We start from the raw sequence: 25,303 nt of genomic DNA on the forward strand, positions 1-25,303 counted from the left end.
AGTATTTAATACGTGCGCGCGGAGCAGCAGCATTCGCTCGACGTTTCCCGGGCTACCCCCGGAAGCTCTTTCGTACGCCGGGTTTGCGGCGAGGCTCGAGCCGAGACGCGTTTGGCTTCAAATCGGGCCTTTATTTCAAAGCGACAAGCCGCGGCCTCGGGAGCGGGGAGGGGCCCGAAGGCCGCGGCGCGCCGGCCGAAGGCCGCGACGCGCCGGCCGAAGGCCGCGACGCGCCGGCCGAAGGCCGCGACGCGCCGGCCGCAGGCGCGCCCGGTTCCAACCGGGGCTTCCGCTGAGCTCGCGCGTGAACCGGAGACGCCCCCGAGTCGGGCGGGGCGAAAAGTTTGAAATTTCTCCTCCCCGTCGGTCGACAAAAGAGTCCCAAAAAGGGGCGGGGGGCGTCCGCTCGGGTCCCGGCTTCAGAGCACCATCCCTCCGCCCATCATCTCCATCCTCTGCGCGGAAGGAGAGACGCGTCAGCCGGCGCGGGGGCGGCGGGCGCGGCGCCGGCCTACCCGCGGGGGCTCGATGAAAGCCAGCCAGTCGGACGAGTGGGTGGGCAGCAGCCCCATGGACTGGCACTTGTAGACGGCCAGCGCCGAGCCCAGCAGGTTGCCCACCAGGTAGACCAGGCCCTGGAGCCACTGCTGGCTGGAGCTCTCCAACAGCTTGAAGGCTGGCGGGCGGGAGAGCGCCGGGTCAGGGTTAGCCGGGGGACCGGCGGGGCGGACGGGCGGGCGCACTCACTGGCCGACATGGACAGGAGCGCCTGGATGGGCCTCCAGGCCATCATGCACACCATCATGATGGGGAAGATGGAGATGGTGTTCCCCGACATGTACATGATGAACAGGTTCATGGGGATCTGCTTGAGCGGGCCCAGCGCCACGTCCCAGCATCGCTGTCCGGCGCGGGAGGAGCGCCGTCAGCGACCCCGACCCGGATCGGGAGCCGTCAGCGACCCCCCCCCCCCCCCCCCCCTCACCTTCTCCACCAGGTTCTTGTCCGTCTCCTGGATGCTGGTGTCGGGCACCGGCTTCTCCGAGTAGCCCACCGGATAGACGGCGTCGCTCTGGCCGGCCTGCCGGTCGCTGCGGCACCTGGGGACGATGGAAAAGCAAGCACTGACCTCGCCGCCGACACTAGTAGAGCATATTTGGAAACCGAATTTGGAAAGCCGATTTGTCTTACAGCCCGAAGCGATTAGAAAGCGCGCGCTCTTCACTTAACGCGAAACGGCAAGACGTAGGGGGGGTCCGACCGCGGCGTTACCTGGCGTTGCCCGGACCGAGCTCCAGAGCCCACTTGATCCTCCTGGAAGCGGCTCCTCCGCGCGCGGACAAAAGTCCTCCTCCTCCTTGTCCTCCCGGCGATGCCATGGCAACGGAAAGGACTAGAGCAGAGAGACTCGCGTTTTGAGCACGCAAACTTTCTGCAAGTACGACATTTTGCTTTCGGTCCCCACCGGCCGGCGTATTTTGCATTTGTTGACTGGGTCCGCGTCTGTGTCGCACTGCGCGATTTCTTTCCGCGAAGACAATGCCAAACCGGTCGTCACGGTGGCACATTGCTCATTTCGCTCGTCGAAGCCGAAGCCGAAGCCGAAGCCGAAGCCTCCGCTGGGACGAGCTGTTAGCTCGGGAAGCGCTGCTAGCTTAGCAAGAGCCGCAAGCACGACGCCTATGCGAGCGCGACGGAACGAGCCCTTCCTTTCCTTTCCTTTCATTTCCTTTCCGGGCCGCTAAATGGAGCTTTTACCTTTTGGAAAGGAGTCCAAAGCGAGGCGAGCAGGTTCTATCTGCAGATAATCGCAGGTGGAGTCGCTCTTCTTCGTTGCTTCCGGCGTCGCGCCGAGCGAGCAAATTGCGGCGCAAAATACCGACGCCCCCTTGCGGCGCCTGGAGAGAAGTACTGCATCGTGATGAGGGGACGGGAAAATCAGATGAGGCCTTCTGAGCCCCCCTCCCCCCCCCCTTTTTTTTAAAGGCCAGCTTTAATAAATAAATAAATACACTAAAATATGAGGTGTTGATTCCTGGAAGAATGGAAAACAAAATCTTGGGATTTGGTATGCTGTATCAATTACAGTGTATTCTATCGAGTGGGGGTGGGGGGGGGTCAAAGCCATTCTATGGCTGGCCACGTTATAGTTGCGCTCTGTCAGAGGGCCGTCAAGTCACATCAATTTTCGGGGGTTCCTCACACACTCAACCGAAGTTTGGAGATCGGACGCCGGTTCAAAAGAGAGATTGGCAGCCCGAATTTGAAAAGTTTGGAAGGGAGGAAAGAGGGAGGGGAGGAAAGCAGCGAAGGAAGGCAGGAGAGAAAAAAGGGAAGAAGGAACGCGGAGGAAGGAGAAAAAGGAGAGAAGGACGGAGCGAAGAAATGCGAGGGAAGGAAGGAAAGGTGGCGCCCTTGGCGGGAGGAAAGAAGATTTTGCGGAGGAAGGAACGTGAAGAAATGCGGGAAGACGCTTTTGCTTTTTCCCCAGTGTATTTGCAACAGGAGTCAATGGGACAACAAGCGGATAGGGGGACATTCCCTGGTCCGCGTCTCTTTCGCGGGCCGCCCGCAGGGTCCGCGCTACTTGTAGAGGCTGAGCTCGGGGCTGTGGTACAAATACATGTAGGCGTCGCAGAGCAGGCGGCGGGCGCGCTCCGGGAGGGAGGCGGGCTCGGCTCGGCCCAGCTCCTCCTCCGACAGGACCAGGTAGGGCCCCACCTCGGGGCACGCCCTCACCAGCGGCACGTTGAAGCCGTTCTCGCCTCCTGCGCGCGCACACGCCGCGCGCGTGAGAGCGGGCCCTCCCCCGCCCCGCCCCGTCCCGCCCCGCCCCGCCCGGCGTCGCTCCCACCTTGCCGGTCGGCCATGCTGTCGAAGAAGAGCCAGTCGGAGGGCCGGGGCCCGTGCTTGACGAAGCTGACGTAGTGGCTCGTCTGGATGCAGGTGACGGCGAAGAGGGCCATGGCCCGCCGCGTGTCCCCCAGGGGCCCGCCGCGCACCCCCTCGGGTACGGCCGTCTCCAGCGGCCGGTGGGAGGTGCGCCTGCCGTGGTTGTGAACCTGACGGAAAAAAGGCCGGCCCCGCTTTCTCCGCGACCTCGGCCCGCCTCTTTGGGCCGATAGCCCTTGGACGAGGGCCTCCCGCGCGACGGCCCTTCGATCACTGACCGAATTTTTTTGCTGCTCCGGCATTCGTCGGAGCCCCGCCCCTTCTCCGTCATTTTTCCAAGCCGGACCAAATTGTAGAGGTCCGTCTGTGTAATTTTGCCCGACCTCGGGCCGCCGCTAGAAGGCGACCCTTTCTTTTTTTCCTCACTCGTCAGGCGCTGGTCTACTTCTGTCTGCGCGCGCGCTCATTGTTTTTTCTGCTTTTGCACTTTCGCTTAAAGGTAACGCCGCGTCCGCATTGTATTGTTGAAATACAACACAGTAATGTAAGCGTAACACAAAAGAAAGCCAGCCGCGGGGTTTGACCCGGCCGTCCGACAGCACGAGCCAACCGGGCCCCGCCTGACGGCGCTACCTGAGTGTTGCAGGTGTGGCAGTACTGCTTGAGGCGTCCCGGCGTGATGTCCGGGTCTGGGTAACACTCGGCGCACTCCCAGCGGGCCGGGGCCTGGCAGATGCTGCACTGCCTCAAGGCTGAAGGCGATCGGGACCGCCGCTTGACTCGACGTCCCGTGAGGGAGGGAGTTCCATACAAGCGCTTTCCATGGGAATTCCAAGAGCACAGAGCACCGCCCCCCCCCCCCCCCCCCCCCCTCCCACCCTGCTATCCAAGTACCAATTTAGACTTTTAACTACTATTTTACCCCAAAACACGACCGGACACGTTAGTGTTGTGCTGGTTCCGTATTCTAACAATTTGAGCGCGTCGGTGTTGAAAGTATGTTGGCGCAGCGCTCATTTCCAACCGACCGAGTATGTTTAGTCTGGTGAAGTTATCATGTTGCTGGAACCAAGCGCTTTGAAAAGCAAAAAAAAAACTCACACGCAGCATATTTCTCCGTAAACACATTTTACCCGTCAACGCTTTTTTCGGATTATTTTTTGCTGCGGACGGACACCTTGCTCGAGTCCCAAAAGGACAAAAACGAGGGCAAACGACATCCATTGAGTCAATCGTGCGACCGAATACGAATGACGGTCATTTTCATACAAAATGTCAATTAGATGCAAATGAGTACTTATCAAAGCAAAACCGTTGCGCGTGCTAACATACAGCAAAGGGAACTAGCCGGCGCAAAGGAAAACGCATACAAGGCAGCGCTACATAACACGCTAACACGAGCCAGCGCGGTATCCGCGCTTTGTCGGATCGACAAACAAACTCATTTTGGCCACGGTGTCGTCAATGACGGCAACTTACACGCCCTCGTGGGCCGCCAGATTTCACCGAGAGACTGAACGCGCGCCACGCCGTCCTTCCTCTCTACGCGGTGTAATATCAACAGCGGCCCCCCAAAACGCCTGCTTCCAGCAACATTCACGCGCGGGATTCTGCACAAATCCGCAACACGACAATTACACGCCCGACTGCCGGTAAAAAAGCCCGCGGGTAAGTCGCGGCGCGCCGTGAGCTTCGAGCGGAAGAAAAAAAGGACGGGCTTCGGGCCCCAACTCTTGGGCAAACGGGCCCCGAAAAGGGAAGTTCCCACGGAAAGCCGGGACGGGTCGGGGGGCGGGGGGGGCGACTCACTGTCATCCAGCAGGTCGGTGACGTCCAGGCTGAGGGCGGGCAAGATGACGTCAAACATCTTGAAGTCCTTCCCGAAGCGGGGCGCGAGCAGAAGCAGGCAGGACGGGGCCTGCGGCGCCGGTCAAAAGCGGGCGGGGGGGGCGGGGCCGGGATTTCTCCCTCGCGCCGGCGCTTACCTCGGCCAGCTTGAGCCCGGCGTGGAGGAAGGAGGACTCCAGCAGCGTCTGCACGCCGGCCACCCGCGCGGGGGCCGGGAGCGCCTCGGCCGAGGGCGGGCCCCGAGCCCGGGGCGGAAACAGCTGGTACAGGTGGCACTCCCGCGTCTTGTCCGACAGCGACCTGCTTTGCGGCGGGACGCGAACGTCGGCCGGGCCTTTGCGGCGCCAAAACGCGCCGGACGCCCGCCTTTGGGCGAGGCAAGGACGGGCAAATATACCCGACGAGGATCGAGGCTGCGGCCGGGGGATCGGGAGCCAACCCCCCCCCCCCCCCCCCACCCCCCGGTCCGTACCGGGACCGGCACGTAACTCTTAAGCGACACCGCCGCTCGAGTTTTCAAAATACGACGACGGAAAAGTTTTCCGCTTCACCCGCCCCTTTTCGTAAGAGCTCGCGCCGCACGCCGGGGACCCCTTTCAGAAAGCGCATTTTCCAAGGACCCCGATTGGCGCGAACAAAAATGATTTGATCTTTTTGTTCAGCGACAGGTTCCGTTTCATCAAGCGCATTCGTTACTTTTCAGCTACGCTGAAGTTTCCAGAGTAAAAATGGCAAATTCGCAAGCCTCCTCGACGCTAAGGAAAGCCGCGAAAATCCGTCCCCGGCATTGAATGAGTTCTTCCGAGAGTAATGAATACTTTCGCATTTTCACGTAAAACGCGAAACGAACGCAAACGCATTTATTGCGAACGAGCCAAGGGCCGCCGCATCGGAGCGTTTCCCGCGACGTGTCCGCAAAAAGAATGGCCGTTTTACACGCGGAGGGAAACCGCGCCCCCATCCGTCAAACAGGCATGGGTTGGAGGCCCGCCATCGGCCCGGCCGGCGCTCTACTCGCCCGTCCTTAGAATAAACGCCATCAATCAAAGAGATGGTGAGTGACCTGATCCTGAGGAGGGGCTCCACACGGAGGAGCAGGAAGAGCTTGTTGAGGAATTCCTCCGGATCTGGACGCAAAGCAAAAGAGGATCGGCGCATTCCGCGGCGGCATTCCATGTTCTCCTGCCGGCGCGCATACCTTTCTCCTGACTGGTGAAGCCGGCGTGGGCGTTGGCCGCCTCCAGCAGACGCCTCAGGGCCATGGTCTTGCTGGCGCACACGTATCCGAACCTGAAAAAGCCGCGGACAAATCGGACTCGTCCGTCATTTTGTTCGCGCCGGACGAAATCGTAATCGTGGGTCCGTCAGTTTATCGGCGTATTTTTGCCCAAGTTTTCGGCACCGCCGGGGGGCGACGTTGGACCTTTTCATCCGGTCCGTCACTCGTCAGACGCGGGTCTACCTCTGTCTACTCGTACTCATTTTTTTCTGTTGTATTATTTACGCTTAAAGTGGTTCTACAGCTACACTGCAACTGAAACACAACACAGTAATATAAGTGTAGCACTGAAACAAAGCCAGCCGTGGGGTTTAACCTTAGGCCAAAATACACACTCATGTTTAATACACGGGTGCAATTAACAATCGAGGCCACCGGAGGGCATTACTCTGAGATGGTAGGTTACGGTTCTCATTTATAACTGCCCGCCCTACAACTGTAGAACATGGTTTCATTAACGTTTGTCGGAACATGTCTAAATTTCATCTGTCACATACACTACGAGCGAAACAAAGTATTGCCGAGGTTAAATTTGCTTAAACCCAAGTCTTGAATTAGGGATTTGAAAAACGTTCAACTGGCACTTTCTGGCCAAGAGCCGATCAGAGAAAAGATGCAAATTTGGTCTGCGTTTAAATAAGGGAAAGGTAAACGAGGGAAAGGAAGGCAAAGAAATCTCCGGTAAAATCGGCTGCGTTCTAGCTGGGAACGACAAGTCGCGGATTGAAGCAAGCCCGTTTCTTCGCTTGGTGCCCACCTCCCATTCTTTGCGCGACGTTTTCAAAGTGCACGCGCGCTGCTATTTGATCCAATCATGACCTGGAATCCTCCAGCGAGTAGCTCTCCGCAAACTCCTGCCGGACGCTAACCCACTCCAACTTTTGTCCCGTTTCCTCTCGGATCGGGCGTCGGGCCCGAGCGTAAACCGGCCGCCGGCGTGACAAAAGGTGAGAGCGAAGGTCAAGCGGGAGGCCGACCTGCGCAGCGGGTTGACGATCTCGCAGCGCAGCAGGTCCTGGGCCCGCTGGGAGTCCGGCTCGTCCGGCTCGTCCGGCTCGCCGTCCGGGGGCCGGAAGAGCATCCAGTCGGCCGATGCGCAGCAGGAGAAGAGGCTGCGGGCGGGCGGGCGGGCGGGCGAGGCGGTCAGACGCGCCTCCGGGGCGGGGCTCGCTCGCTCGCACCTGAAGAGCGTGGCGTCCAGGTAGCAGGAGTTGAGGTGACCCTGGATGCCCTTCTTCCAGCCGCGGTACACCTCCTTGGCCCGGTCCCCTTCGGCGGGGAGCGTGTCCTCCTCCACGCGCTCGCTGCCCCACTCGGCGAAAGCTGCCCCGCCCGCCGCGGCCAAAAGACGGTCAGCTCGGCCAAACGCCCCCGGCGCCGGCCGGCTTACCGACGGAGTTGCAGCGCTCCACTTGATCGAGGCGAGCCTCGGGAGCGGGGAACCTGGAGTCGCGCCGGCAGCTGCTCAGCTTGACGAAGAGCCCCTTGTTGGGCGGGCAGCGGAAGTAGCGCCCGCCCAGGTACGTGCCGTCCGATCCCGTCGACACCTCCCGCTCCTGCGCGGCCCCACGCCACCTTAGCCCCGCCCCCGGGTTCGGGCAGGCGCGCGGGCTCCCTTACCAGCTCGACGCCCGCCACCGCCTCGCTCGCGCCTTCTATGCGTCCGATCCAGCGGATGACGCCGTAGAGCGGCGGCTCGTTCACCTCCACCATGGAGCCCACCTCCAGGGCCTCCCCGCCGCTCTCCGGCGAGGGCGGGGCGCGCGCGCCGCCGGCGCGCCGCGCCGCCGACGCGGGGTCGGCGGGCTTGGGGGGCGGCGGGGGCGGGGCTTCGTGCGGCGGCTTGGGCGGCGGGAGAGGAGGAGCGGCCTTCAACGCTTTGGCGACGGGCGGCAGCAGGGCCACCTTGGAGGCGAGGGCGGGCGGGGAGTCGGGGGCCGGCTTGGCGGCGACGGGGGGCGGGCTCTTTGGGGCCGGCTTGGCGGCGACGGGGGGCGGGCTCTTTGCGGCCGACTTGGGCACTTGGGGGGAAGGACCGGCGTGATGCCGGGACTCTGCCGCAGTCGACAAACGCTCGTGAGCGCTTTGGCCCGACAACTCTAAACGCTGACGTTTTGGGACTCATTCGACCCACCCCGCCCTAAAGGCGGGGCCGAGAAAAAAATGTTGTCCCTAAAGGACAAATATGGCAAAAACGCCATCGTAGCAAAAGTGACTCCGCTGCACATTTATATATTTATAAAATTGCAATATTTATCATGTCGTAATTAAGTGCAATGACTTTTGCACGACGGGAGTCCGGGCTAAGCCAATCATCGCGGTGATTGAAAGGCTCGTCCACCCGGCGGTTTGGGGGCGTCAACGCAAAAATTCCTACTGAGCCCCGTTGGCGAGCTGCCGCAAAAATCGGGGCTTTTCAATAGGCCCAAAGTGGACAATATCATCCGTTCGGAACGGCGGCAAATGAACGTGCCAAGTGCGGGGCGTGCGTCCGGACCTCCCGTTTGCACGCATTTACAAGGGACGGCATGTTGAGCGCCAACCTATTCGATATTTTGGCCTCCGCTCCGGGTGTTTTCTCGGGTATGCTTTGACTTTGATCATGGCGTGAAAAAGCCGGGGTCGGGTGCAAATTCAGCCCGGGGGTCAAACGCACGCTAAAATCCAAGCATTTTTCAGGTTAGCGACTCGGCTCGCAATACGATGGCTTTCAGCTACCGCCGCAATTCCGTCGACGTCGGCGACGTGTGCGGATGACACGGTGACGTACTGCGCTATTCGAAATCCGGCGCAGGATTCGCTTTGTGGCAGAAAGACGACAAACGCGGGAGGTCGCGGAACTCCGCCGTCCCGCCGGGAATTTCGCGGAGCGAAGCGTCCCCCTACCTGGAGACACCTTGGAGGAAAGCAGGAGTTTTCCATAGAGGGCCGACGGAATGTGGCAGAGCTTCTCGCCTCGATAGCGGCCGTCCCAGTTGCCCGCGGGCGCGTCCTGAAAGAGGGAGGGCCGTGAAGGCCGGGGCCTCGGACGCGGCCGCGCGCCGAGCAACCGACCAGCAGGACGCCCACGTAAATCAAGGACGAGGACCGGCGGGGCAGCGGGCCGCAGAAGCGCACCTCGCCGCTCACCGCCGAGCCCTCGGCGGGGACGCTGACCCGCTCGCCCGCACCGAAGGGCGGGGGGGCGTCGGCCGGGCAGCCGGCGGTCCAGTGTCGGAGCTCCACGTGGCTGACGGGCAGGAAGACGGCGCAGTCTTCGGGGCAGGAGAAGAGCCCGCCGCCGGTGCCCTTGCCTTTGCCCGCCGCCGAGCCCTGCGGCCCGACCCGAGTGAGCGGAGGCCACGTTGCGCCCCGGCCGCGCCGCCTCACCTCACCTTGAGTTGCACCCCAAAATACTGAGGTCTGCTCCCCGAAGTCAGAGGCCCCACGTATTTGAGCTCGGCCTCGGCGAGCTCGTCGGCTCGGTCCGTTCGGACCCACAGGGGCGTGCCGAGGGGCAGGGCGACCAAGCGGCGCAGCTTCTCGCGATCGCCTGGAGAAAAGCAGGTTCCCGTACAGGTCCGGACTTTCTTCCGCTCGCCCGACCTTACTCAGGAGTTCCGGGCGGGCCTCCGGGGCCACGGGCTCCAGCAGGCCCACGCAGTCGCTCGGGACTTCGAGCAGAACCCTCCTGTCCAATTGGACGATGATGTCCAGCTCCAGCATCTGCCAAGGCATCGCCGTGACCCGACCAGGGGCAGAACGCCGCCGCCTGCCGAGCCGAGCCCGGCCGAGCCCAGCCGAGCCGAGCGCTACCTTGACATGGAGGAAGTCGGCCTTGTTCCGACTCGTCCGTTTCTCCGAGCACATGGACCCCCGCGGCAACACGATGGTCCCTTCCGAATGGCCCTGGACATGTTGCTCGGCGGACAGCAAGAAGATTTTGGGGGGGCCTTCTTTCCTTCTCAGGTCATGGGCGGCTCCTCCTGACATGTTCCGCCTACGAGCTGCTGCGCGCACGCGCGCGCGCACACACACGCACAGGCCGCGAAATCATTCGTTGCTCACCTGCGACGAATCGCCGAACGAAAGCGAGACAGGAAAGCCAGTCAGCTTTGACATTTAGCCGTGGTTCGCTTGCGACACATTCTTCGAGTAAAAACAGATACACGTCTTTGTTGCTTAGGAGATAAGCTTTTCAAGAAAAACTTACCTCGCCAAATGCGCGTCTGTCTCTTGTCGGGAACTCTCGCAACAAACCGAAGAGAAAAGCCGGAAGCGCGGAGACTGGCAACAGGCGGCGACCAATGAAAAGTCGTAAAAGTTCTGCGGCCAATCGGGGCAAACGTGGGCGTTTCCTTTAAGCCTTCGCTCGTCGTACGAGCCGAAAGGTGAAGCCGGAAGCGCGGATCCTGACAGCGGCCGAGACCAATGAAAAGTCGTAAAGGTTTTGGAGCCAATCGGGGCAAACGTGGGCGTTTCCTCAAGGTAAGGTCCGCCTTCATATAGGTTTCGGGACACGTCTGAAACACGTTCCACATGCTTCAATTACAATGGTGGAGTACGTCCGTACAACGACCGTTTCAACTTTGAGTGAATCCGTTGCATCGCGACTCAAACGCGAATATGCATTTGCACACGCGTTCCTTTTGTCTCCGTGGCAAAGGCGATGGCACACAAGCAGAAGCTCGCAATCGCTTTTGGCTTCATCCCATCCAGGCGTTCGGCAAAGGAGAAGGCAACTTTGGAACCGGATGTTGTCTTTCCTCTTTGCTGCTCTCCGAACTGTGGAATTGACGCGCCGGACCAGATTTTTCGAGTCTTGCGTAAAGTTGACGGACCGCGTCGGATGCACCGCAAGCGCTCTGTATCACGTCAAATGCCAACGTGCAAAATATCGCCAAGTCATTTGCCTATATATCGCCGACATTTTGTTCATTGACGCAACTAACGTCATACTTCTTTTGGATCTATACTATTTGTTTTATTCGTTGTCAATATTATTTGATAAGCAATATTTTTAACAGAAAAACTATGAATTGGATTCCTCCATTTTCCGGTCTGTGTCAAGGTCCAAAGTGTAAAGAAGAAGAAGAAAAAGAAATCAGCCGACTGCACCCGTTTTATTCGGCTCGGTGCAGGGCCGGATCTTCTCTGCCCGCCACAAAGTATTTTGAATTGCAATAAATGAAAAATACGTGATTGCGTGCTGACGCTGGCGCGCTGACCATATTAAGGAAAAAATGAAGTGGCATCATTTGATTTTCCTTCCGTGCCCCTCGGAGGAAAAGGTTTTCCATGCAACGAAACAAATCCGTGGACCGCACTTCGCTCAGGCCTTTGTGTCCTGTTTGTGTTTGTTTTTTTAATGGGTTCATAAATAGCATTATGTACAACATCCATCTCGAAAAACATCCAAAACTATACATCATTTAACAAGAATATCGAAAAATGTCTGAAATCATTTCGTGTCTCAGTTGGACTCCAGTAAGGACCGGAACGCGTCCTGCCGTTTTGCGGACCGGAACGCGTCCTGCCGTTTTGCGGAAGGTACGAATGCAGTGATTGAGCTAAAGTGCCTCAAGGGAAAGTATGCTAGAAGTTGGTCTCTCAGTAGAAAAGCGCCTGAGTGCAACTCCAACGTTTCAATGCTACACATAGTCAGAGGTACTCCGAAAGAACGTCGGTTTGATCCGTTTCGATGAAATTCTTCTGGAGCGGTCCGCACGCCGGCCTTGACCGCCAAACTTCAAGCGACTCACCAAGTTGGAACGCCGCTTGTGTTGGGGGGGGTCGCCATCTTTGAAAAGTCCAAGCCACGGTTGGCTTGCGGAGTGCGCCTCAGCCTTTTTCAACTCCGGGGGACAGGACTCGGCGAGCCGACCGACGGAGAGCCCGCCACCCGCCCGAGTCGGGAAGAAGGAAAATATCGGCGTGCCGATAAATCCGCAGCCGATGCGGATCCCCCCCCCTTCGGCGTCCCGTCCCAAGACGGAGTTCCCCGGGCGAAGTTTGTCTCGGGCGCTCAGACGCGCGGCGACGGCGGCCGGGTGTCCACAAAGTAGGTGGTCAGCCGGCCCTTGCCCTTGACGTCCACCACGCCTCGCCGCGTGACGCCGTAGCCCACGCTCTGGACCGCCCGGGCCGTCTCCTCCGTCACCTGGTCGCAGGGCGGCGTCAAGCCGGGGGGGCGCGAGCGCGGGGCGCGAGCGCGGGGCGCGAGCGCGGCGCGCTCACCTGGATCTTGTCCAACACTCCGGTGCTGTCCATCCTGCTGGCCACGTTGACCGAGTTGCCCCAGATGTCGTACTGCGGCTTGTGGGCCCCGATGACGCCGGCGATGACCGGGCCCTGGTTTATCCCTGCGGGGGGGGGGGCGGCGGGGGAGGCGTCAGCGGCCCTGTTGGCCGAGGGCGCGGCCGGGGCGGGCTCACCGATGCGCAGCTTGAAGCTGTTGAAGGAGTGCTTGTTGATCAGCTCCAGGTTGCTCATCAAAGCCGCGGCGAAGTCCACCATGGAGCGCACGTGGCTGTACGACATGTCGCATTTCTGCAGAGGCAGCCGCAGCGTTGGCACGGCGAAACCTTCTCGCAAAGGGCTAAGGCCTCGTTTTGTCGGCCCCGCGCCGTTCGCGCTCGGCCTTTCATCCGTGATAAATGGAAGGTCGACGTCTAAGAACGCAGCGTGCCTGGGAACCCACGACTTCAACCGCGCGCGTACATAGGTACTCAATGGGGCGACGAGGACCAAAATCGAGATGCGTTCTAGGGCGGCGCGGCCGATTAGCACGGAGCAGAGGCGGATATGTGGATGGAGGGGCATACATGGAACGCTTGGACCTCCAAACCCGTACTCGGCGCGCTCTGCGGTTTGAACAAGCCCCCCTTTCTTTCCCGACGCCCCGGGGTCGAAAGGCGCCATTATACAGACCGGACGCCACCGAACGGCGAACCTAACCACAAATGGACAAACCCTCCGCCGGTTTGATAACCGTGGCTATCAGTCCAGTCACGCGGGCTCCCCGGTGCATCCGCGGTTCCAAAATCACTCCTCCTCACATCTTTGCATTTGGGTGCGCGCAGCAAACCTTTTTGAAAGCGAGAGCTACTTCTTCGGTACCGACTAATTTATGTGAAGATGCCGATCACGTTAAGGATTTCTCCCATTGATTAAGGAACGGCTGGAGCAGACATGTCAATCTGTTGTCGACGTGTAATTGGCGTATCATTGTTTGCGACGTTCCCAGAAAATCACGGCGTCGTATCCTTTGCGAGCTATTTGCAGAACAGGCCCGCGGGCGACCCATTGGATCCTCCGGGCGCCACCTTGGGGACCCCCGCTGCAAAGCGAAAGGATCGACGGGAGAGCCCGACCGCGCACGCCGAGCCCTCGCCCTCGCCCCCGGGCGTCCGGGATACCTTTGCGTCGTCCCGCGACTGCGTCAGCCCCGCGGCCGCCATGTACGTACTGCCGATGGTCTTGATCTTCTCCACCGAGGAGAACTTGGGCTTGGATAGAAGCTGAGCGACGGAGCGAGAAGCGCAAAGGTGAGGCGGGGCGGGGAGGGGCGGCGCCCGGACGGCGCCGGGCCCCCCCCCCGCACCTCGTCAAAGTCGGCGATGATCTCGTTGAGGAGGCGTATACATTCCAGGCCGTCCCTGTTGGCGCTGCTCTCGCTGTAGAACTCCTTAAACTGAGGCACCGAGGCGAACATGACGCACACGCACTCGTACGACTGGCTGTACAGGTCCTGAAAGCGCGTCGGCCGCCGTTAGCGCGGAGCCGTCGGGCCGGAGCGGCGAGGCCGCGGGCCGGCGAGAAAAGCTCACCTGATTCCGAACGGTTTTGCCCATGAAGAAGGAGGCCACGTGGAGCGGCAGAACGTTCTGGAGGAGCAGCTTGTTGACGTTCTCCACCGTCTCCATCTCCTCTTGTTCCAACTTGAAGCAGTGCTCCAACAGGAAGTCCACGCGGCAGCCCAGCTCGTCCTGAGGCCGTTCGAGCATTGAGCCACCGAGTCCACTTTCAAGGCGCCGGCCCAAAGCGAAACCCCGCTTTACCCGTCCTCCCGCTTTTACCGCGTATAACTAGTGTTGCGAAGAAAGAGAAAACATTTGGTGCGGGTTCCCGGCGAGAGTACGCACCTGCCTGGCCAGTATGAGGCAGACCACGTAAAAGATGACCAGCCAAACGCCAGACATGATCTGCGGGTCCTTGAGCACGCCGGGCCTGCCGGGGCGGCGCCCAAGGCTGAAAAGCGGCGCGCGGATGGAAACGGGCGCCGGTCGGCGGCGGCGGGCGGGCGGGCGGGCTCACTTGCTGGCGTTGCCGTAGAGAAGGCCCACCAGGCAGGACGAGCGGGCGGCGTAGACGTGGAGGAAGAGGGCCAGATACACCACGGCGGCCAGCGTGAGCAGCAGGGCCTTGAGCGACAGGCAGATCCTGACGAAGACCACCACTCCCAGCATCGCCAGCAGGCAGCAGTACAGGTAGTACTGCGAGCGGACGCCGGGCCGTCAGGCGGCCGCGCGGGGACCGGACGCCGAGCCGTCAGACGGCCGCCGAACGGGACGCTGGCTCACCGGCACCGTGTGGAGTTTGAGGCTCTCCAGCGCGCTCCTGTCGCCGATCTGCGTGCAGTTGTTTCCCGGGACGAAGACCTGAAAATGGGAAAGGGCGACCCGCGCTTCACGCCGGCGCGTCGTCACTTCCGACGCGCGCGTTGGGAAAAAGCTCTCACAAAGTTGAGGATGGCCATCAGCAGCGTGATGAGCAGACTCAGGCAGACGACGAAGAGCCGCAGCGCCGCCCTGCTGGAGCCGCCGCCGGACAGCCGCGACAGCCAATGAACGCCCGGCGGTACCTTGGGATGCCATTTCTTAAGGGGAAGCGGGTCAAAAAGACAAGTCGGTTACGGGCGGGCGTTCGGCGGCGGGGTTTGGCCTAGCGTACCCGCAGGTAGCCGCAGAAGGAGATGGACAGGAGAAGCACCAGCACGGGAAAGGTGCTGCCGTAGGACACGGCCAGTTCAAAGTTCCTGGCGCATGAGGAGGACGAGACGAAAAAAGCAATCAGAGAGGAAGCGCGGCCGACAAATCTGACAACGGGGGAAGATTTTTCGTTTCGTCCAAGACTTTTTTTTTCATACGAGTGCCCAAAGACGTCAGAAATCCTTCATCAAGCGAGTCGCCGATCCAATTTACGGTCAGGGTCAGGGTTAGGGTTAAGGTATCTATCTGTCTATCCATCTGAAACGCCTTTTATTGAATCTTTTATTTACCAGTTGCCAAAAAAAATGCATTTACTTTTGCCATGGAAATGTTCAAACGGACTTTCTGCGGCGTTTGTGCCACTCACTTGTCAGAAACCAGCATCTGGACGGCAAAAAGGGTGACAAAGACCAAAGCCAGGCAGCTCATGGACTGGTGCAGGCCCCGGACTTCGGACAGGCGGAACTGCGAGGCGCCAGAGAAAGGTCAAAGCCGAGCGGGCCCGCCGGCGCCGGCGCGGCGACGGCGGACGCCACCTGCTTCTCCAGGCGCAGGTCGTTGAAGAGCAGCGTCAGGCAGTTCAGCCGCTTGGCCCTCCTCCTGGGGAGCGCCAGAGGTCAGAGGTCACAGAAGCGAGGACGCGGACCAAAGGCATCCCACCTACCCTGCCATGTCCAGCGTGTCCAGCGACCCCCTCACGCAGTGATCTACAAACAGGCTGACATAAAAACAAATTGCCACTCTTAGCGCGTCGGCACCCTTGGAAATCTAGCCGCCAATGTGGAGTCCATTTTGGGGGGGCAAAATGTTCCACGCTCCTCAGCCTCCCCGGTAAGGGGCCGGTCCCCCGGTCCCCCGGTCCGCCAGGAAGGCTGAGGTGGGTCGCTTTCGGTCCCGGAACGGCGGGGCCGCTGACCCGCCCGCCCGAGCGGCCCGCGTCGGATTCGGAGAGGGTGTTGGACCGCGCTCCTCCGGGGGTAGCTAACCAACCCCCGACGGGGGCTGTCGACGTGGGAGTTTGGGCGGCGGCGAGTCGGCGAGGGTTGCGCCTCGCCGAGGCCGCCCTTTGCCACCTGTTGGGTTGGTGACCTCGATCGCATCTCCGCTTTTCATCATCTCTGCGAGCTGTGAGTCGCGACCGTAAGAAGGACACGCCGGGCTGAGACGATCAAGGACACGCTGGAGAGACTACGCCATGACGATGAGCTGAAGGAAGTGGCTGGCGAGAGGGAAGTCTGCGCTTCGCTGCTGCGAAGGTTGCCCCCGCCCGACCCCGACCCGGATAAAGCGGCAGGTAGCAGATGCGTCACCGCGCGGGTGGACTTACTGGCAAACACCGGCGAGAATGACCTACTAGTAAGTTTGAATATTCGCAAGCATGTTTGAACATGCGAGGCGGAAGAAAAATGGTCGGTCCACATTGGCGGCTGCGCACGTTTGCGAAATTGAGGCAAAACACGGGCGCCGCCGTTTTGACTGGACGACATCTCTTCAAGCCGGAGGCTGCCTACCAGGACGGGCTGCTCTGACAAGGCGCTCCCTCCTGCGGCACACAGACGCGGGACGGTCAGGACGCGGGACGCGCAAAGCGCCGGGAAGGCTCGGAGCCCACTTACGGCCGACGGGCGCTGCTGCTGGTTGACGGCCAGCGCGCCCATCCTCTTGGGAAGCACGTCGTCGTGGCCGCCGAGATCGGCGAAGGGCCGCACGTTGCTCCACGACTGCAGGTACTTGGACATGCGCATGGACGCCCGCTGCCTGTTCTCCACGGCGCCCAGGAGGTTGGCCTGAGAAAAGGAAGGAAAAAAGTCACGCGCCGGCCCCGGCCCCGGCCCGGCCCGGCCCGGCCCGGCCCCGGCCCCGGCCGCCGTCGGCGCCGCCGCACACCGTGTCGGGCCCTCGGCCGTCCGAGTCGTCGGGGTCCAGCACCAGGTAGGTCCGCCTTCCTCGGAGGAGGGGGTCCCGACTCGCCCCGTCGCCGTCCTCCACTCGGTACTTTCCGTCCAAGTGTCGCAGGGTCTCCTCGGTGATGTGAACGCGCCTTGCGGAAGCGGAAGGACGCGTTAACGAACGCGGAGGCGGCCATCCCGGCAGGAGGGCGCGCGCGCGCGCTCACCCGGGAACGCCTCCGGACTCCATGTGGTTGGCCAGCGTGACGTCGTGCGACCACACGTCGTATTGCCATTTTTGCAGGCCGATCACCCCGGACAGCACGTTCCCCGTGTGAACGCCCACGCGCATGCTCAGCTCCACGCCCGTGGCCTCTCGCAGTTTGCTGCCAGCCGAGAAAGGGAGCGCACATTTAGCAACACGCCAGGTTGCTCGACGAGGGTCATCTTCAGGTAGCTAATGCTAACGCCGAAGCTAGGCAAACGGAAGGCGGGGGGCGAGAACCGCCGAGCCCGACGGGAGGAGTCCCGCCGGACCGTCGCGCTCGCGGGCGCCTGTGGGAGCCTGCCGTCGAAGCTCTCGTCGGGACGACGGAACGATGGGCGCAAAGCGGATGAGGTGGATCGCCGTCTCTTTTTTTTCACCCTCCCCAAATTGTTTTGCGCTTGAGCTGACCTGATGGCGGCGCACATCTCCAAGCCCATCTGAACGCAGTTGCCGGCGTGCGTGGGGTTGGGCTCGGGCAGGCCCGACACGCAGTAGTAGCAGTCGCCCAAGATCTTGATGCGCAGGCATTTGTTCTTCTGCAAACGGGGACGGCGGAGTCAGGCGCCACTTTGCGCGCAAGTGGCGCGGGACGCCTCGGTACCTGGGCGATGTCGTCGAACCTGCCGAAGAGCTTGTTGAGCACGGCCACCAGCTCCTCCGGCGAGCAGGTGCTGGCCAGCTTGGTGAAGCCGACTATGTCTGCGTATAGAATGCTGCGCACGCACGCACACGGGCAATTTTCAATCACAGTAACTTAAGCATCAAAGCAGATGACCTAAAGCTGAGCTAATCAAACTCCATTTCTAAGCTAAACTCGAAAAGCAAGAATTTTCCACAAAGGTCGGAACTCGAGGACTCCGCGAATAGATACGGCCAAGCGGGAGGAGGAGAGGAGGGGGCCCGGGACAGAGCCCCGGGGCACGCCACCACTGACTTCATTCCAACTGAGTACGGCCAGCGAGGTAGAAGTGAAACCGCCAGAGGAGGGTGCGAGCCATACCTAAAGAAGGGACTCTTTCAAGAAGGATTGGGCCGGGAAACCACGCGGAGGGCGGCACTCGCGTGGGGGATAAGAAAAAGAACGCCGGCGGGGTGGGAATCCTTGATGAGGATGACTCGCCTGACGTCTTTGTGCTGGCGAACGTAGAGGCTGTGGAAGTTGTGCGTCCCCCCTTTGTCGTCCTTGGGCTTGGTCAGCCTGTTGATGACCTCCGTTTTCAGCTCGATGGCGATGTAGCGCGGCAACACCGACAGCAGCAGGCGCTCCTGCGACAAAAGGGCCGCCGCCGCCGCCCCCCGAGCTCCTTTTCAAGCCTAGCCCCAACCGGCGTCCCCCCCAAAACGGCGAGCCGCCCCACCTGCTGGTACTTGCGGATTTCCTTCTGAGAGCGGATGGCGCTGAACTCCTCCCGCTTCTGGTTGGAGATCCTCAGATCGTGCTCGCTGGTCCACAGGTGGAAGACCCCGATGCAGTTGACGCACAAGAAGAGCAGGCCGTTGGCCACCAGCTGCGCCCCAAATTTGCATTTATTAAAGCGCAAATTGCATCAAGACAATTTGCAAATTGCAGTCAAAACGTCGAGGCGTCACAGATTGGTACAATTTCTGTTCAAGAGGACGTTTGAGGGCGTCTGAGCGCAAGCGGAGCTGGAGCCGAAGGTCCCGAAGTTCCCTTTGGGAGTGACCAAGACGGATAGGGTCAGAGGGACAGCGCACGTTGGACTTTTGGGGGATCGCGACTGAGAGGGTTCCCGCATGTCCGGAGACCAGGGAGATAGTAGAAGGATGCCGAATTTGGAATCGCCAGGCAGGAGGTGTGGAGCGAGACCGAAGAGAAGGTTCACGGAAGTAACGAGAGAGGACGTAAAAGTGGCCGGAGTGAGAGAAGAGGATGCAGCAGACAGGCTTCCACGGAGGCGGTCGATTGGCTGTTTTGAAACTAGGGCCAACCCTAAGCAATAAAAGAGGAGCAGGCAGAAAGTGTGGGCGCAGGCTCCTGTCTGCTCTCCTTGCGAGTAAAAGGCCCTCGTCTTCCTTCTTGGTTGCTGTTCATCGAATGTTTTAGGTCGCCGGAACCTGACAGACTGCGGTTCAAAAAACCGCCGTACCCTGCCGGCAAGTAGCGGCACGCACCTGCACGGCCAAGTCGGGCGTCTGGGGACTGGTGACGGAGACGTAGACGCTGACGACCACGACGTGCGTGACGCTGCTCCAAATCCCCACCATGAGAGCCCAGGCCAGCGAGAGCGGCAGCACCGTGTACACGCTCAGCGACAGGAAGAGGAAGAAGGCCACCTGGCGGGGGGGGAGGGGGGCGGGGCGTCAGCGGCTTTGCCGACGGACGGACGGACGCCCGCCACCGCCGCCGCCGCCGCCGGCTCACCTGTTCCCACGCGGTGACGGGCCCGCCGGTGAAGACGAAGACCAGGGCGGTGACGTAGAGCGCGGCCCAGACGAAGAGGGCCAGGGCGCCGGCGCAGCGCCTGACGGTGGCCAGCCACGGGAGGCAGAACAGCAGCCCGGCGCTCAGGCACAGGACCACGCACAGCACCGACAGCGCCCCCACGTGGACGTCCACGCTCTGCGCCCAAACGCGCCCAATGACATTTTGACGTGGCCCCGGGCCAGGGTGTCAAACGCACATTGCTGGCGGGCCAATCGCAAATTGGGCCCCTAAAGGCTCGGTCCCAAAGTACGACAACGGGAGGCGGCCAAATGGCGGAATCGTTCCCAATGAATTTTTGCCGGCTTGCATTGCAAAGATGTTTCACGTGAAGAAGAAACCGCTTGCTGATCAAAGCATTCCCAGGTGCGTTCCCACTCTTCCGTGCAACCCAGGGGCCCAAATTTGCATTCTGTCTCGGATTGGCAAGGAAACGCAAGATAGAGTTTTTTACTTCCCCAATGAAATTCTTCTTTCACGTTGTGAATTCCCCCTCATACTTTGACAAATCGTTTTACTTGTAACGTACGCGACAGATGAAATGTCCGCACGAAACCGTCTCCTATAGTCGTACGGCAGGCGGTTACCATGAGAACCGACGGCCGTCTTTTGAATATCGCGCCAAGGACGGTAATGTCGTCCGGGGGCGAGGAAAGGGGGCGCGGCTTTGCAAAAAAGAAAGGAAGTAGTCCAACAAGTCAATGACTGCGCTGACGCTGTTGTCATAGCAACAAATAGGATAAAGTCACCGAAAAGGAATTCAAAGACTAAACTCACCGAAAAGGAATTCCTTTAAGGTTACCGGGGCACCAGCTGCATTGCTCGCTTCCTGCTTCCGTACGGGCAAACGGCGGACAACTGAGTCGGGCTGTAGTCGACTGTAAGTCTGACTCCGCGCTTGTGCCGATCGAGTTGCCGTTTTACGCAAGAAAAGGCGAGAATGCTCACGTTTAACCCCTGGGGGAAATTTGGAGCCGACTGGGGCTTTTTGATGTTTTTGAAGCGTGATATCGAAGGAGGAGCATAGGAAAACCAAAACATTTCGCGCGGCGTCCTTTCCGAACGCTTGCAAACGGGAGGTACTTTAGCCCGTGTCGGGCTCATGTACTGCCGTTCAATTCATTTTGGACAAACGGAAAAGCCCACCTTTGATCGACTAAAACTTCTATCTTGCATTTGCGATGACAATTACCATGAAAATCCCGACATTTCGAATTTGCCCATCCCTCTACCTGGCGGCGGTATCGCGGGAGAGGCGATTTGACCTTTGAACCTCCCCTCCACACACACGCGGACGGACGGACGGACGGCGCGTCTCTCACCCGTCCCATGGTCGGAATGAGGACGATGATGGCCACGCAGAAGGCCAGCGACAGCACCAGTCCAGACAACATGGCGGGCGTCTCCTCCACGCACCGCAGGCAGCCCCTGTGCAGCGAGCGGTAGCAGCGGCCCGCGCTTTGGGCCGGGGCGCGCCGGGGCCGCCCTCCTTCCTGTCGGCCGCCGGCCCGGGCCGAGCCGCCGTCGTCGCCCCCCTCGACGGCCCGTCTGCTTTTAGCCTTTTTCTTGGACCCGTTTTCCGACGAGCCGCCGTCCCGATCCGGGCCGGGGTCCGAGGCTCGAGAGGTCCCGCGCGGCAAAGGGGGGGGCGGGGGCGGCCCAACGCCGGCCGGGCCCGGCGAGGGTTCCGACGGGCCCCCGGCGGCGTCGGCCACGCGACCCAGTTCCAGCGCGTCCGCTCCTCGCTCGGGCCGCATCTTCTCCCGGAGGCTTCAGCGCTCGTCCGCCGCGGAGCGAGCCGGCTCGATCTTCTCCTGTGGAAACGCCAGCGTCATCAGTTGACGGGGGGGCGCGGGGGGGCACAAATCGAAAAGTCCCCGAAAGTCCCCCAAATTTGGATACATCTTCTTTGTGAAAGCGACTTTTTAAAGTAGTTTAGGGACGGAGGCGGCCCCGTCATGAGCGCCGGCAGTCCCGTCCTATCATCACGTCCCTCCATCTTCTAGCGCTCATTCGCGGGGCTCCTCGCGGGGCTCCTCGCGGGGCTCCTCGCGGGGCCCCTCGCGGGGCCCCTCGCGGGGCCCCTCGCGGGGCCCCTCGCGGGGCTCCGCCGGCCCCTCCCCCCTCGCGGACGCGGGCGGTACGACGGGCGAAAGGAGAGCGCCGCCTACCTGGCCCGACGACGAGCAAACGCCGGAAAACGAGGAAGTCCCGCAAGAATTCATTTGGGAACGCGGGCCGCTACAAATAGCGGGCGAAGCGGCTCGGGGGCCGAGGTGCGAAACGCTCGCCGGCGCTCTTGAAGAGGGTCGCCAAAGGAAGGCGCGACGGCGCCGTAGACTCGGAGTCGCCGATTCTATCTTCGACTGAGGCGAAACCCGTTTGTCCGGCTCTTTGCCGGCGGGCGTGTCCCGGAATGGCACGACAGCGACGCGCCTCAACGGCTTTCCGCCACGGAGCGCCGTCGCCGTCATCCTCCTCGCCTCGCCCGCCGGACGCTACGTCGGAGGCGGAAAGGCCCGACGGCTCGTCGGACGCCCGCCGTATTTCGGGGCTTTTCATCCGTGTCGTCCCGCCGCCGTTGCGGTCGGCTGTCGAACTTTGAGAAATTTCCGCCTCCTCGTCTCCTTTCAGCGCTTTCCCCTCGATGTCCCTTGATATACCCTTACGGTCGGGAACCCGGCGGGCAAAAAGGGTACAAAGCAAGGTCAACGAGGTCAAAGGACTTTGGCGCGGTCGCATCGCAGCCGCCTACGTTCCGGCTCTGGAACCCGAGCCCTCTCCGTTTTGCGCGGCATTCGGTCCGGTCCTTTGATCCCGACGTCAAAGGCCAGCGCCTTGGGCGCCGCCGACCAGAATTTTCACTTAGGTCGCGGGCCGGTCACGAGGGTCTCTTTTTGAACCAACGGAGGGATGGATGACGCGGGTGGCCAATTTTCTGTTTTTGACCAAAAAAGCTTGGTGGGGGGGGCTCAAATTTTCAGACGCCGCTTACTAGAGAACGCAACAAGATGGAATCAGATCTTTCATACGGTAGCGCGTAGGGGACGCTGCGGTGTACTTCAGATGAAAAGAAGTCTCCGGACGGCTTCCCGTCTCCGGACGGCTTCCCGTCTCCGGACGGCTTCCCGTCTCCGGACGGCTTCCCGTCTCCGGACGACTTCTTGCCTCCGCACGACCTGCGCCCCTTGCGGCCCGGCTTGTTGGGATAAACTTGATTCGACACGTTCAAACAACGCGAGACTCTACAGGCCTCGAAAGACGCTTTTCAGATGACGCTCGCCACTGAAAGCGTTCAAAGGGGAGCATGGAGAGAAGGCACTAGGGAGCTGAAATTTCACCCTGATGGTGGCATCGGGTCAAAGTTGGAACCGGCGCCGCCGCTTAGTTGACACACCTCCAGGAGCTTGCCATCGCTTGACTAGAATCCTGCACTGACAGAATTTGTCCCCAAAATGGACGCAATACTGCGCAAAGTTCAAAAACGGAATCTGTCCCCGAAATGGACGCAATACTGCGCAAAGTTCGAAAACGGAATCTGTCCCCGAAATGGACGCAGTACTACGCAACGTCCACCACCGCGCTGGAGCCTATCCCGGCTGACGTTGGACGGTAGGCGGGCTGTACCCGGTTGCCGGCCAATCACAGGGCACGCGGGGGACAAACAGGCATTTTTGGACCACGTTCGTAGATGAAATACCTTGGAAGAAGGTATGGCTCCTAAGTCGTAAACAAGGTTTAAGAAATAGATTTGAAATGACTTCGCAAATTCTACCCTGATAAAAGTTATTTAAGTGAAAGATTTAAAGAGGTTTTGGTCACGAATCCCCAGAAATGGCCTAGATTTCTTTTGCCACTGGCCATCTGTGCCTTGATTATGGCACAAAGGATGTCAAGATTGCCTGGAGGAATTTTTCTTTGGCTTTGTTGAAAATAATAGGGGAAAAATGGATTATATTTGGTTATTAAATTCATTAGTTTTTTTTTCTTAATTTTAGATTTTTTTTGTACCTCTTGCATCTATACTTTTTTCTCTTGATTATAGTTTCTACCTTTTTACATTGTCTCTGTATATTCTTTGATATGTTGAGAGTTTGATTGACGTTATGACAATTAAAAAAGGATCAATCATTTGGTGTGCGAAAAAAAACATTCGAAATGGAAAATACAATTCAGTCACATTTCCGGCCAAGTTGGAAAGCAAAATCATTCTCGTTCGGAAACGCGGCGGCGGCGGCGGCGGCGGCGGCGGCGGCGGACGTCAACTTGGCTGGTATGTTTTCGTTTTTTCTTTTTTTTTTAGTTTTACCTGGTGACAGCCGCTCATCTCGCTCACGTTCCTTCCCCTCGGACACGGACTGGCTTGGCGGTGGCCCGAGCGCGACCGAAGCAAAACATTGGCAGAAAGTTCCCAAGCGCCGAGCGAAGGTGTGCGTGCGCGCGCGCGCGTGCCTGTGCAACACATTTCCTGTGCGACGCCTTCTCGAGCGCGGCGCAGGTGGGAGGGCGCGCCAGTGCGCCTGCGCGACGCCGAACCCAACCGAGCGACCGCGACTAATTCGACTTCCGAGCCGAACCGCAGCCGATTTCGGGCTTGAAAACAAAACAAACAAAAAACCCAAACACTTTTGGGCCCCCCCCTCCAAGAAAATGTAGACCTGGGGTTCTCCTACTTTTTCCAGTCAGGGACCCCTTTTTACAAAGGACAACAAACCAAAAATGAAAAGCCAAACACACTTTGTCTTCAGCAAAGCCTTCAATTTGACAACAAGGACAGCATTATAAAGATATACTTTGGCTTGGCTGGCTTCATGGCCTCGTTAGCAAGTTGTAGTGACGTTTGGCAAAATATATTGGTCTGCCGGCGCGAGGCGGGTCCCCCTCGGCGCGGGCTCACCGCCCGTGGGAGGGGCCGTCGGGCGGACCTGGGCGCTCCCGCCCCCGACTGCCGTCTGTGCTTATGCGCCAAAGAGCAGCCGGCCTTTACGGACTCCCCGGATGGACTGGGACGCTCGCGGTTCCGTGACGGACCCGTATCGGCGGCCGCGTGTTTTGGACAATCGGGCGAAGAGAGGGGCGGAGCTGTCGACCGCTCACCGCCCGGCGGCTCCGACGGCGGGGGAGGACGCCGATCGGACCCGCTCGGGTCTGCCGGGAACGTCCGGCGCAGTCCCCCCGTCAGGAGGCGTTTCAATTGATCCATTGTCTCTTTCAAGCCATTCGACAAGCTCAGCAAAGAGCTGGCGCCCGAAGCGGCTTTGTGTTTTCGCTTTTGTTCGTCCTGCTAATCTGACCGCGCACCCTAAATAGATCCGCTTTTTTTTTTTACAAAGAACAAAAGCCACCCTACCGGTCGACCGAAAACAAAAAGGCTGCGAGTGCAACATTTATGCCCCGCGGAAACATTAGGGAACCGTGTCGGGGTTTTTTCGGAGTTGGGGGGGGGGGGGGGCATCAATCTTATTAGCGGCATAGCTAGCAAGTCACCGCTCGTCACGATCGGTCCGAAGGGTTAAGTCCGAGAAGCGACGAGATGAGGAGAGGCCACGTCCAAGACCGCTTTAAGGCCCGAAGGCGCATCCGGCGTCTCGGACAAACGTGGCAAATGTGCTTCCGTTCGTGGTTCTGTTTTGAGCTCATCCGGACTTGGACCCGACTCGGAACGTCGCGACCGGAACCGGACCCGAGCGGTCTGGGTCGGGGGTGGCATCCTCG

At 60.1% G+C, this 25,303-nt stretch overlaps 3 protein-coding genes across 18 annotated transcripts; all 3 read right to left on the bottom strand.

Annotated features, from left to right (window-relative positions):
• Positions 1-110: 110 nt before the first annotated feature.
• On the bottom strand, positions 111-1,920 carry emc4 (ER membrane protein complex subunit 4). Its single transcript, XM_088433182.1, has 6 exons — positions 1,759-1,920; positions 1,273-1,393; positions 986-1,100; positions 748-901; positions 516-676; positions 111-455 (listed from the first exon to the last, which is right to left on the bottom strand). The coding sequence occupies exons 2-6, from the start codon at positions 1,377-1,379 to the stop codon at positions 420-422; spliced, it is 573 nt and encodes a 190-aa protein (XP_088289308.1). The 5' UTR covers positions 1,380-1,393; positions 1,759-1,920; the 3' UTR covers positions 111-419.
• Positions 1,921-1,989: 69 nt separating this feature from the next.
• Positions 1,990-10,314, bottom strand: cyld3 (cylindromatosis (turban tumor syndrome) 3). 12 transcript variants are annotated; one of them, XM_088431504.1, is made up of 18 exons: positions 10,212-10,308; positions 9,815-10,066; positions 9,610-9,724; positions 9,394-9,551; positions 9,074-9,331; positions 8,906-9,011; positions 7,820-8,073; positions 7,640-7,777; positions 7,410-7,575; positions 7,201-7,342; positions 6,997-7,131; positions 5,939-6,030; positions 5,804-5,867; positions 4,878-5,040; positions 4,702-4,810; positions 3,526-3,618; positions 2,855-3,062; positions 1,990-2,768 (listed from the first exon to the last, which is right to left on the bottom strand). In XM_088431504.1, the coding sequence occupies exons 2-18, from the start codon at positions 9,989-9,991 to the stop codon at positions 2,177-2,179; spliced, it is 2,970 nt and encodes a 989-aa protein (XP_088287630.1). In that variant the 5' UTR covers positions 9,992-10,066; positions 10,212-10,308; the 3' UTR covers positions 1,990-2,176. The 12 variants fall into 12 exon arrangements, with proteins under 12 accessions (XP_088287630.1, XP_088287551.1, XP_088287375.1 ...); XM_088431903.1 differs by having other exon boundaries at positions 2,475-2,768; positions 4,702-4,730; positions 9,610-9,689; XM_088431425.1 differs by having other exon boundaries at positions 7,640-8,073; positions 9,815-10,005; positions 10,212-10,314.
• Positions 10,315-11,325: 1,011 nt separating this feature from the next.
• Positions 11,326-25,064, bottom strand: LOC148428481 (adenylate cyclase type 4). Of its 5 annotated transcripts, none has more exons than XM_088407125.1 (26): positions 23,898-25,064; positions 20,911-21,402; positions 19,529-19,726; positions 19,279-19,440; positions 18,504-18,653; positions 18,266-18,411; positions 17,747-17,858; positions 17,554-17,681; positions 17,105-17,263; positions 16,876-17,029; positions 16,605-16,775; positions 16,500-16,531; positions 15,653-15,706; positions 15,525-15,588; positions 15,356-15,453; positions 14,951-15,035; positions 14,739-14,876; positions 14,581-14,658; positions 14,315-14,493; positions 14,143-14,248; positions 13,828-13,986; positions 13,602-13,748; positions 13,417-13,518; positions 12,433-12,527; positions 12,236-12,360; positions 11,326-12,158 (listed from the first exon to the last, which is right to left on the bottom strand). In XM_088407125.1, the coding sequence occupies exons 2-26, from the start codon at positions 21,343-21,345 to the stop codon at positions 11,650-11,652; spliced, it is 3,786 nt and encodes a 1,261-aa protein (XP_088263251.1). In that variant the 5' UTR covers positions 21,346-21,402; positions 23,898-25,064; the 3' UTR covers positions 11,326-11,649. The 5 variants fall into 5 exon arrangements, with proteins under 5 accessions (XP_088263251.1, XP_088263402.1, XP_088263341.1 ...); XM_088407276.1 differs by having other exon boundaries at positions 14,143-14,227; positions 23,898-25,063; XM_088407215.1 differs by lacking the exon at positions 23,898-25,064 and adding an exon at positions 21,760-21,960.
• Between the last annotated feature and the right edge of the window lie 239 nt (positions 25,065-25,303).

Source organism: Hippichthys cyanospilos, chromosome 1 (genome assembly GCF_059441005.1).
Source record: "Hippichthys cyanospilos isolate Australia breed blue-spotted pipefish chromosome 1, RoL_Hcya_1.0, whole genome shotgun sequence".
In the NCBI taxonomy this organism is placed as follows: Eukaryota; Metazoa; Chordata; class Actinopteri; order Syngnathiformes; family Syngnathidae; genus Hippichthys; species Hippichthys cyanospilos.